Below are 12,606 nucleotides of genomic sequence, written 5' to 3'. Positions count from 1 at the left end.
GTGGGTACTAGATTTACTAGGGTGATGATTTTATAAATTATATAAATGCCTAGTCCCTGTGTTGCATACCTGAAACTAATATAATGATATATGTCATCATTGAAAAATGAATTAAAAAAATAAACAAATTACCAAAGAATTTTCTAATTTAGGAAAAAAGTCTCACACTGCTAACTACAATACACTGTAAATAGTGTTTGGTAATTATCTCTGTGAGAGAGTTATTACATAGAAGAGGAGGTTTGAGTAGTTAAAAGACTATTTTCAGGTGAGGAGATCAAAGAAAACTTTGTAAATGGGTGTATATAAGTATCTGCTTTTTCATAAAAATATTTTTGGTTTTTAAGAACAAAATTTTCTCTAAGTTACGTATGATTCTATGCACCAAAGAAACACTTCATATAGTTACCAAAATGTGAAGATGGCGAAGTAGAACACAGAATGGATCAGCGGCTGGGTTCAGACTTTATTTATGAAAGAGCGAGCGTACGGTGGGTAAGGGAAGAAGTTTCCAGGGTGCTTGGGCCATGCGCTGGTTTTAACAAAGGAGAGTGGCTTTAACCACCTCTGAGTGTGCCTTCTGCTGCTCCGCGGCTTCGTAAGACACTGCTCTTGGCGAAGGGTTCCGAGCTACACCCAGGAGGGCAATGCTTTGGAATCCCACACGGACACTGTAGAAACCAGGGCCTGACGGGGGGTTCGCACCGTCCAGAACCCTTTCGGGAGAGACCGTCCCTCGTGAAGGGCTTCGTTACCTGACCTGCAAGGGAACTGAAGGGACTCGATCCTCACTGAGTCGGGCGTGTGCCCGGTGTGGAGTAAGCAGTAGCTGCAGCCTCGGACTCATCTCAGCAGCGGCCCGGGAGGCAGCCCGGGAGGAGGCCCTGACACCAGCAGTGTGCAGGGGGCTTCGGTGCGTTAGAGGGAGCTCCCACCCATCCACCCGAGCCTTGACGGGGAACACAGCACGTCTCAGGCCTGCACAGGGAGCCCTCTCTGGGTGGAGACAGCCTCTCGCCTTCCCTCGGGAAGCAGCAAGGAGAGAGCTGCCTGCCCCTCCTCCATGCCCCCCATGGTTTCAATGCTGACCCTCTGTCACCAGCCCGGAGGAGGAAGCTGTGTGCCTGTCCCTGGCGGCCACACAGGCCGTGGGGCTCGCTCTGCTGGGAGACTCCCCGGAGCTGCCTTTGCGAGCGTGCCTTCCCGCACCTCCCACACACGCACCTGGAGCTCCGGGGACGACGCAGACGCTACACTTCTATGGGGTGTGTTTGAGAGGCCATACTCTCGCTCTTCAGAGCCCTTGCACTGATTTCCGGTCCACATGTGGCTGCTCCCCTAGACCCTGGCTGCAGTCCGGTTCGATCTTTGCAGCACGCCGGTGCTTTCTCGGGAACCCCGAGAACGCCGTCCGTAACTTGAGCCACGGTGGATGCCTAGTGAACTCGGTGTCACTGGACTCTGTCTTCTCTCTCGTAGTTGTTCTCGGCGTTTGCATGTCATTCAATGTCGACGTGAAGAACTCCATGACCTTCAGCGGCCCCGTGGAGGACCTGTTCGGGTACACTGTTCAGCAGTATGAAAACGAAGAAGGGAAATGGTAAGCCAGCGTGTGTGTTGTGGTTGTTGTTGTCGCGTAGTTTTCCTCCATGGTAATGAAAACCGTTATTTGGCTACAGTTTGCTGTATGAATGAGAACCCAACCGAATGGATCACTTACAGTAGGAGTTGCAGTTCGATCATTCGGCGATGGACACTGACAAGGGAAGACAAGAAGACTTTCTTGGCAATCTTTTTTTTTAAAGATTTATTTATTTTTAGAGAGAGAAGGGAGGGAGAAAGAGAGAGAGAGAGAGAGACATCAACGTGTAGCTGCTGGGTGTCATGGCCTGCAACCCAGGCATGTGCCCTGACTGGGAATCGAACCTGCGACACTTTGGTTCGCAGCCCGCACTCAATCCACTGAGCTACGCCAGCCAGGGCTACTTTCTTGGCAATCTTGAAGGACGTGGTTCGTGACGCGTGTGAAGCCCGGGTTGACCTCGGGGAAGGTCCTTATCCCAAAGAGTCGCCGCGTCATTCCAAAACTACGTTATCAAACAGGAGTTCTTGAACCCTTCTCCTTTCGTAGGGGACATTCAGCAGAAAGGGTTGGGAGGCAGACCAGGGGCTCTCTTTGAAAGGGTTCATGTCACCGCGGCAACGTCACATTGTTGGGCTTGTATTCTGGTGTTGCGTGGGTCACCGGCCAGCAGTGATCACGGAACACTGTGGATGGCTCGTCGAAAAACACGCGAGAAAAAAACATGCACAGGGACAAACTAGTTTCTGTGGGGAAGTAGGGAGCAAATGGCCACCCCCCCCAGTGGGGAGTGCACCGATTTACCGTCCATACCTGCTTTTATTGGGCTCGTTTTGCATAATAATTCAGGTAAAGTACAGTACTCATCAGGGGGAAGTAAGGAATCATAGAAAACAAGGAACTCTGCCGGTCTATTTTGAGTCGGGGTCAAAAAGCTATAAGACTTTGAGGAACAAACTAACTTCTTCCTTGGACCCTTCTCATTCAACTGAGAGCATTCTAAACAAAGCATGCTTCATAGGAATTTACATGTTCTTTCTTCGGCCTGATCACCCGGGGAATCTGCCCTTTTCAGCACAGAGCTGCACCACCCTGTCATTGTTTCAGGCTCAGGTGGAGCAAGGGAACTAAGGCAACCAAGAGATAAGGAGATTTTCTCCCAGACGATGAGGACTCAGGCTATGTCAAAGCTGAGGAGTGAGGGTCCAGCACCCCCTTTTGCTGCAGCCCCCCAAGTCCTTCTTTTGGGGGGCCTCCCAAAGTGATCGTGCCTGTCTTAGGTTGTTCCCCCCTTGGGGAATCTTACCCGCCTTTGGCTAACCGACCAAGCTTTCTGGGGCTCAGTTATGAATGAAGCAGCAGAAGCAGCATTCCTGCCAGGGAGATAAGCTTTTGTCTCCTTGCTGGCTTACGGTTCCAAGGGTGTTCCCTTAGCCTTAGCCTAGGCGGGGGTTTGAGCTTGTGATACCAGTCAGGGCGGTTCCCAACATTCCGGTGCTTCACCAGGCAGCTCAGCCTGGTCTACTGCTACTGACAAACCTGACTGAGTGTCATTTCCGTGCTTCTAAACACTGTAGGGTTGGGTACGTTCACGGCAGGTGTGATTTCTACTTGTTAAAATTATATAACTTTCAGGTATACGTTGTAATTCGACATCTGCATACACTACAAAGGGATCACCTGCAAAAGTCTAGTTATAGCCCACCACCAGGCACGTGACACCCTTCACTCCTTTTGCCACGCCCCCTTCCTCACCAAGCCCCCTGCCCCTCTGGTAACCACAGAGCTGTTCTCTGGTGTTGCGTTCTTATCTAATAATAATAATAATAATGGCTAAACAGGGCAGGAGGAAGCCTTGGGGGTGATGGGTATGGTTATGGCACAGGTTGGGGTAATGGTTCCGCAGAGTGTACTTGTCTCCAAACTCACCGAGTTGCATACATGAAATATGTACAGCTTAGTCTATGTCATCCTTATGTTAATAAAATGTTTTTGTTTACAGTTACTCCCCTAGGGAAATGTAACCACTTAGGGCCAGAGCTAGAAATAGAACTCAAGTGTGTCCACACCCAGTGTAGTGCTCTTCCTTTATTGGAACTGCATTACTTTCTCACTAAGTGTTGATAATAACTATGTTTGCAGTGTTCCATTTTCCTCATGAACATGTGTGTGAGACTTGGTGAGCACTCGAATGTACGCAGCTGTCAGATGCTGTAACTCCGTGTTGGCAATCCATGTCAACAGTGATTTTATGGGAAAGGGTGTGAAAAATCAGGGCCACCAAAGTGATGTGATTTTTTTAAAGATTTTATTTATTTATTTTTAGAGAGGGAAGGGAGGGAGAGAGAGAGAGAAACATCAATGTGTGGTTGCTGGGGGTCAGGGCCTGCAACCCAGGCATGTGCCCTGACTGGGAATCGAACCTGCAACACTTTGGTTTGCAGCCCCCGCTCAATCCACTGAGCTACGCCAGCCAGGGCTGTGATGTGAATTTAAAAGTGAGCAGATCATACGAACCTAAATGTCCAGACCTTTAAGGGGCAGCAAGGTAGCGGCCTATTATTCCAAAGACCCAGGCGCTAGTCCTGCCAAATGAATTTTGGAGACTGGTTTGGACGCTCTGTGAGCGCTGATAGAATCAGATAGGGTGCCGATCTCCTTTAAGAAATGGACTCTAGCATAATCGACCTACTCGGGAGAACACAAATTCCGTTACTCATCTCCGGAGGTAGGCATCTCCGTAGATCATATTCACAGCTCGTGTTTTAGAAGTGCATCATCCTCAGATTATTGAAAACTCATCCTGACCCATCGTGACTCTTGGCCAAACTCGACTGGGGGAGGAGTACTTGTTGGCCCATTGCGAGTGCACCTTGTGCACCGGAAAAGCCTCGCTTTAATTATCTCAAAACAACTGAAAAATAACAGAAGAGGCAGCCCGATGCCCCCTCCCCTTTCAGAAGTTTACTGCGAAGTGTAACTTCCTGTGCATCTTCGGCTCGGAAACCACCTTTTCTCCGCACTGAACGCACCGTGCCTCTGGTTCGGACCAGCTGGGGCTCGTCACGGTGCGCACCAGCCGAGGCAGCCAGGGAACGCACCGCGGTTCGGAGGAGAGCCACGGGGGCCCAGGAGGTTCACCGGTGTGGCTTCGAAGAGAAGAACTGAGTTGTGCTGAGCACCGCACAGGCTTCCCGACCCGGCGGTCAGTGGCGCGGCTGGGTCTGGGCCACGTGGGAGAGCACCTGAGGGGGTGTAGGGGTCCCACGCCCGTGCCCTCTGCTCCCTCCCGCCAGCACGTGTGGGCTCACCCTCCCCACTGGTCCCCCTGCAGCCCTTCCCGGGGGCGGCCGTGCCCTCGGTGGGCCTGGGTTCCCACAGTAGGTTTCCAGGGGGCAGACCCCTCCGTAGCCCGTCCTCAAGCCGGCGCCCATGCCGGAGCCTGCTGGCCTCGTGCCTTTTCCCGCGAGGACCCGGCCAAATACCGGGTCAGGGTGGCGGGGGGCTCCACTGATCGATGGCCTGTTTCCCACGCGTACATGTGGTTTCCATAAAGCCCACCCCGGCTGGCGGTGAAAAGCCCTTTTAAAGGTTCCGTCCCATTTCCTCGTACCTATTTTAGCATGCTATTTACTTTACATTGCTCGCAATATCTTTTGAAGTTGAGCCTTTCCCTGTGCCAGACTTGTCATTGCTTGGGCTCCCCTCGTCCCCACACTCTGGCCTGTCACAGCTGAGAGCGCGGCGGCCGATGATGAGACCACTAGCGTGCTGCGTCCCCCTACGAGGACCAAACACTTGGGCTGCTTGCTTTTTAAAACCAGGCCGGCAGGGGTGCTTGGTTCTCCGACGGTGACTGGGCTGGGACATGAGCAGAGGGGGAGGCGAGAGGAGTGCTCGTGAGGAACATGCACACAGGACAACGGTCTCCAGGAAGCTGTTTTTTCCAGGGAAAAAGCGTGAACATGACACAGAGTCGACAGAGGTCAGCTGCTCTGCACACAGACAGACCAACGGTCCCCGTGGCCGTTGTGACGAGCAAACAACGCTCCGCTCACGAAATGTCGTTATAAGGGGACCTTCTGTGATGACGTGTCCCTCACCTCAATGAGCTTGGAGGTCGTCGGGCAATTCTCTGGAGATCAGTAATGAGATCCAGAACATTCTTGAGTCTTCTTGATCTGCTGACAAGTCATTACGATAATTTCAAATGAAAAGCAAAAATCTCCGGGAAATAACCCGGGATGCATTAAGGCAGGCTGGCGTCACATTTCAAAGTGACGACATCCGCAGTCCATGCAGCGGCGTGCCGTGGGCCTCCCCATGGCCCCGTGTCCGCGCGGCTGTCACTCTGAGTAGGACATTTAGGCTGCAAGAACATTTAGGACATTTGCCTGCAAGGCCCAGCCTCAGAAGTCCCGGCACTATTTCTGCTGCGTCCTGTCTGTGACGCGAATCACAGTTTTTTGTTGTTGTTGTTTTTATATATTTTATTTGTTTATTTTCAGAGGGGAAGGGAGGGAGATAGACAGAGAGAGAGAAACGTCAATGTGTGGTGGCTGGGGGTCATGGCCTGCAACCCAGGCATGTACCCTGGCTGGGAATCGAACCTGCGACACTTTGGTTCCCAGCCCGTGCTCAATCCACTGAGCTACGCCAGCCAGGGCGCGAATCACAGTTTTGACAGGAGGGCAGATAGAGTCTGCCTCAGCGATGGATGAGAGACGACCTAGCCATAACCTTCTTAATACCATTTATGTTTTCAGTGCGTTCAGTTTTAATCTATGTTTTACATCGATGTAGCTGTCCCATCCTCCGAAAGGTGCACACACTCCGAACCACCTGCCGCACCTACGAGCTCTGTACACCGGCCGGCCGGAGCCCGGCCTCAGGGACCTGCGGTCTTTGCTCGTTTCTAAGGCAGACTGGTCTCGCCGGATCTGCCCCTTCTACCTGCTCAGGGGCTCCCCCCTAACCCCTCCCCTGCCCCCCAGACACCAGCCTCTCTCCTGTTCCTGGCACCTCTCACCGTCCTTTAGCCCCGTCTGTGTCACTGCCACCTTGACTTGAACTCAGCTCCACGGTCCGCCTCATGGAAAGCAGCTCACGCGGAACTGACACGGCCCATCGCCCCCACCACGGTCAGCCGCTGCGTGACCAGCGGGGAGGCCGGCGCTGCACTCCTGCCTCCAGTGGATTCCCACTGCTCTTTCCTTCCCTGGCCTCTGAGACGCCCTCGTGTCCAGATTCTCCCTCCCCTCCGCCACTCCTCCCAGCTTCCCGTCCTCGATCATCGGACCCCTGAGTTCATTTCCCCTGGACGTCAGCCTCCTGCTCTTCTCCGACTCTGCTCTCTTGAGGGGGCAGCGTTGGTTCTCGGGGCTTCGGACACGCTCGCCCTGTTCCGTGAGGTCTCTCCCAGCGAGACAGAGCCTGGACTCCCGCCTGCCGCGGGGGTCTGCCGCCTGCACGCTTCCTCGGCCTTTCTCCCTCCTCCTCCTCGCCGCCGTCCCCATCTTCGCACTTGCGTGTTCTCAGACTCACCTCCCAGAAAGCTACCCCTGCCGAAGTCCTTGTGGGGTCCGCTTTGGAAGGAACCCCAATTATGACCACTTCTATCCCAAGTATTTCTAGAATCAGTTACCCTTTCCTCTCCTTAATTAGGCCCTCCTTTCTCATGGATAATTTTAGGACCTCTTCCCTTCACTCTGAGAGTCTCCTTTGCCCCTTTCCCTGATGTAGCCATGGCATCGTCAGCAGAGAAGTTTCAGGGACCAGAGTCGCTCATGTGGTGTCCCTCTTGGAAAGCTTCTTAATTTGGGTCATTTTCCCAGAAGTCGCCAGCCTGCACCTCGGTGAAACAAACCTCGCGTTCTTACAGGAGACCACAGGGGTGTTCGTGCCCAGGACCCTGTTCACCTCTCCAGACGCAGCGTCTGCGCTACGGTCAGGGAGCCGCTTGAGCTCTCACAAAGAGCGGTGTCCCTTCCTGCCTCTGAGACTTTCCTGACGTTCAGGCTCATTCAGTGTTGTAACGGCGCGTTCACACTGCAGGCCTGCGTCCCCTCTGAGTTTAAACACCCGAAAAACCGTGTTTTATCCGTGTGACACCCCCAGGGCCTGCCAAAAAATGCCTCGCCTGTAGAATGTTCTCAATAAACAAACAGTCATCGGTCTGCGGAGCCTTGACTTAAAGACCTTCCGTAACAGTAGGCTCAGATCTTTCCTCCACAGTGTTTGGACTATCGAAGTAACGCCATCAATCACAGCAATCACATTATAAAAAGCTTTGAAAACACTGGGGGCAAAAAAACCTAGCCATAACCTTCTCAATACCATTTATGTTTTCAGTGCATTCCGTTTTAGTCTATGTTTTACATCGGTGTAGCTGTTCCACCCTCTGAAAAAAAAAAGATGGAACTGAGAACGAAGGCATAAACAGCACCTTGGACGAGCCAAATACTTTTTTAGGCCCTTTGCCCGCACTGACATTTTATTTCCATGGTGGTCCTGTGAGGTAGCTCCTCTTACCGTTCCCACTTCCCAGATGGAGAAACTGAGGCCCCGGGGGGTATTGCCATGTCTTAAACCACGCAGCTAAGTCAATGGCAAAGCCGCGATCCGCACTCACCAAGTCTGGCCTCAGAGCGTATATGGCCTGGAGGCGATTAAACCAGAACGGGGTCCGGAAGGCGGCGTCCAGCCGTCACGTGCCAGCTGTGATCGTCACTGCCGCCGTGATGAGCGTGTCGAGTGTGACTTGGTGCATTTCCCCTTAAATTCAGTCATTAGGTTATCGTGAAGGGAGGTAGGTTTTACTTCACACTAGGTCAAAAATAATTTTGAATCCTGCCTTGCCCTCATCGCCTGTCGTTTGTTGTGGCTGCGCAGTAACCTAAAGGATGACCCCGAGGTCATTAATCAGTCCTTGCTGTTGATTATCCTTCTTTCAATCCTTCATTACTATGCATATAACACTTGGAGCATTCTCTTCAGGCATTAAGCTTTTCCCCTTAATTTAGGTCATTTTCCCAGAAGCGAGAATTATGCATTAAAGGGCTTGAATATTTTTATGGCTATTTATTCACATCAGAAATGGCTTTGCAAAGGCCTTGTATTATAACTGTGTCTCAGGGAGTCTGTTCAACAAGTCAGTGTTTACAGTTGTTATAAAACTTATCTTCATGAGTGCTAGCCTCACGCAAAGGACCCACACAATGGAAATCCCATCCCCTTTCAATACGACAGACTCTGGAATATTTGAATATTTAAACATGCATGCCTTATCCACCCACACCCCTATATAATTTCTCAACTCTCCTTAAGACCTGTTTTTCTCTGGGCCAAACACCCCCACCATCCCCCCAAGCATCTCCCGTCTGACGACACCGCCAGACATTTAACCGCCTGAGTCATAGTCTTCTCAATGCATTCCGTCGCACCTCTGCCCCCCTTAATTGGGAGACCCAGACCCAGCCTGACCAGGCAGAGCACCCAGGGGCCCTCACTCCCCTGGACCAGGACACCTCTTTCTGCAATGAGCCTGTGGTCACGTTAGCATTTGGGCACTAAACGCCCCGTTGCCTCATGGGTGCTTTCTGCCAACAAAATCCCCTGTCACGCCCCCCCCCCCCCCCCCCCCAGACTCCCGGTAAGTCAGGTTTCCACATCCTGTGCTGTCCGTAATCGCAGGCAGTGAAGGGGGGTTGTTTACTTAGGTTTTGGCATAAACTCGAACTAGTTTGTTTAGGATTCTTTCACGAGAATGTTGAGACACTTCCGCATGCCCCAGTGGGCATGACGGACTTACTGGCTGCGTGCCTTCACGCTTGCCGTGTCTGCCTCCAAGACAGCGGCGAAGATGCAGGCTAGACCATCCCCATCCCCCCGGGGCAGCCTGTGACACGGAACCGGGGTCCTTCGGCTACCAGCAGCCTGTGCCCGTGGCACTGTGTCCCCAGCAGCCTGTGTCCATGGAACTCCGGTCACCAGCAGCCTGTGTCCGTGGCACTCGGTCCCCAGCAGCCTGTGTCGGTGGAACTCGATCCCCAGGGGCCTGCATATGTGGAATTCCGGTCCCCAGCAGCCTGCGCCTGAGGATGTAACTGTTCCACCAGTAATGAATCGGCATCCAAGAGGCCACCCAAGTACCTCAAAATCAGCCACATTCATCTGCCTTATTCCTGGCATCACAGGAAAACTCATCAAATGACTCACTAACACTACTATAAATCATGGTTATATGTTTCCACTAATTATTATCAGAGTGATTTTTTTATTCTGTCTAAAAAGACACGAATGATTTTAACCTGGGTCTCATCACTGTCCTTGTTTTCTGAGTACTCACAAACGAGCGTATACTGATATTAAACCCTATGATGACCAGATGTCTATAGCTCCTAAGTTCTTTATTAAGTTATCAGTTCCTGATGAGAAAAACTCATTTATGTGTGTCTTATAAATTAGCACAGCTGCAGGCTTAGCCAATAATTATAATTTCAGCCCCCAAGTTAAAAAAACACAACAAAGTAATATGAAATGAAGTGTTCTGAGCTCTCTCTCTCCTTTATGTTTTATGTTGTTGTTTTAATTCAAATCAGTCTGCACTTGGGAGGAGATGCTGCTCGTGCAGGAATGTCCCAGTGGGGACAGGGGATGACTGTCCGCCTGTCTCTGTGGGACCCGGTGCCAGTCGCCCCAGAGCGGTCGCCGCGCAGCGGGCACGGACGCCCGTGCTGCTCGGGAGTGCTCACCGGGTTGTCTCTCCGCAGGGTCCTCATCGGCTCCCCGCTGGCCGGCCAGCCCGGGAATAGGACAGGGGACGTCTACAAGTGTCCCGTGGGCCAAGGAGAGTCGTCGTCGCCTTGCGTGAAGCTGCACCTGCCAGGTAGGGAGAGTCACAGTGTTACGGCCCAGGCCTGAGTCGTTCCCAGGGCTCCCCTCGCTGAGAACCGATGTCAGCCAACTGAAGACGATGATCCAAAGCCCTGGCTGGTGTAGCTCAGTGGATTGAGTGTGGGCTGCAAACCAAAGCATCGCAGGTTCGATTCCCAGTCAGGGCACATACCTGGGTTGTAGGCCACGGCCCCCAGCAACCACACATTGATGTTTCTCCCTCTCTCTCTCTCTCTCTCTCTCTCTCTCTCTACCTCTACCTCTACCTCTTTCTCCCTCCCTTCCCTCTGTAGAAATAAATAAATAAAATCTTAAAAAAAAAAGAAGACGACCCAAGTGACCTGTAACCACTCTTCAGTTCTTATCATTCACCTTTACATAAAGTGACATCTGGACTCCCTCTACCCTGCATTTGCTGTAGAAATTCCTTATAAAATATCCATAGATTTAGGTCTTACTGGTTTTGTCGCGTTTAACACCCCCCACCAGTGCTCAGCGTCCCCTGCAAACCAGTGCCGACAGGAACAACTTCTCCAATAAACCTGCCTGTCCCATCCCCCCACAAACGTTAGCTTAGTGTTTGTTTGTTTTTTTAAAGAAAGCAGCATGAGGAAATGGTCGTAGATGCCCTGTATTTTGCCGTGTACACTGTGTGCCCACAGTTCTGTGTGCATTACACGTGGGATGATTATACCCATTAGTACTCATTATTACTCCAGCGGCATATGATCATTATGCCCGTGTGTAGTGAACTTCCTTGTTTTTCCCTCAGAAATTCGGGCAATAAAATGTGCAGTATACACAGCAAAATACGATAAATCAAAGCACTCAAAGGGAAGAGCACACAGTAGGTCCATGTTGAAACAGAGGTTTTGGACAGAAGCGTCACTGCGGCAAGACGTGACCGGGAACTCCCCGCCGGGACCCCCCCCCCCCCCCCCCCGGGAGCTGGAACCCGGTCCGTGCTCCGGACGAGCTCCAGTGCCTTGGAAACGACTGGTCCCCTGGAGGCTTATTGCAAACACTGTACCTTTAGTTCTCCCTCTTAAAAAACATCTCGTCCGTGTGTTTATTGTGAGCGACTTCCCCTGCACATTCACGAGCCCAGTTACAGCCGCGGCTTTAATGTCGGTCCCTGATAATCCCGACATCCTCGACATCGCAGCCTCGCTTTTCCTCCCCGACCTCCCTCTCGGGGTCGGGGCACGTTTTCCTGAGTCTCCTCCCGGGGAGTGGCCTGGCACCGTGTCCTGCATTATGCTCCTGAGTTGCAGGTGCCAAGCTCTGGTGCTGTGTGCCTTTGGACGGTCTTCATGGGGTGTGTTCTCGGGCAGTCTCCTTGGCCGAACTCGGTTTCCAAACTGCAGCGGGAGGCTGGCTGTCGGTACCCTGCACACGTGCAGTTCGGGTCCTCCTGAAATGTGGACAGGGGTGTGTGTGTGTGTGTGTGTGTTTGAGAGACAGACAGACAGACAGACAGGAGCTCCTATCACGGCTCTGCGTTCCCAGGAACACACCCCCACCTTTCCCCGTGGCTGTCGTTGCCCCTGTTTCTGTCCTCTCTTCTTTCAAGGCTGAAAGCGTTCTCTCTGAGGCTTAGCCTCGGACTCGGGCCTTCCCTTCGGGAACACAAAGAGACACAGAACAGGACATGCACCCACCCCCCCCCGCCCCCGGCCCAGGCACGGGCTCCCCTCCTGCTTCTGCTTTGGGCTGCTTCCCGCGCCTACGGAGGATTGTCTCACACACCTCGGCTCCTTTTCCTGGCGTCCGTGGGGCTTATCTGTTAAACAGCTGTTCTGATAGGGGTGGCTCTGCCGTCTCTGGGACCCGAAACAGAGTTGTCATAGTAGCTGGAGGTGCTCGCCACGTGCAGACCAGCAGGAAAGTTCCTGCCGTTGTCGGACACCTTGAACCCACGTCATCTGAGACAGCTGCAGGTGGTGGTGCTGCTCCAGATGTGGTCACAGCCGGTCAGACCGCCCTCGGGGACCCAGACCAACCGGCCTTGAGGGTCGGGCGTCAGGGTGACACTCAGGCATCTCTGTCCCCAGGCCTCCCATTCAGCCTAAATATAGACTGTTGTCAGGCAGGAAACACTTTTAGGCATGAGCAGGGAGGCAGACCTT

The 12,606-nt window shown here is 52.5% G+C and overlaps 1 protein-coding gene across 1 annotated transcript in view; it reads left to right on the top strand.

Annotated features, from left to right (window-relative positions):
- Window positions 1-12,606, top strand: part of ITGA1 (integrin subunit alpha 1) — a 144,400-nt gene that overhangs the window by 58,157 nt on the left and 73,637 nt on the right. The window contains exons 2-3 of the mRNA XM_028526146.2: window positions 1,480-1,600; window positions 10,354-10,469. Of these exons, the coding sequence (XP_028381947.1) occupies window positions 1,480-1,600; window positions 10,354-10,469 (237 nt within the window). The remainder of the gene's footprint in view (window positions 1-1,479; window positions 1,601-10,353; window positions 10,470-12,606) is intronic.

This window comes from Phyllostomus discolor, chromosome 3, assembly GCF_004126475.2.
Source record: "Phyllostomus discolor isolate MPI-MPIP mPhyDis1 chromosome 3, mPhyDis1.pri.v3, whole genome shotgun sequence".
NCBI lineage: Eukaryota > Metazoa > Chordata > Mammalia > Chiroptera > Phyllostomidae > Phyllostomus > Phyllostomus discolor.
The sequence above is the reverse complement of the archived record's forward strand: the minus strand, read 5'-3'. Positions and strand labels throughout refer to the sequence as shown.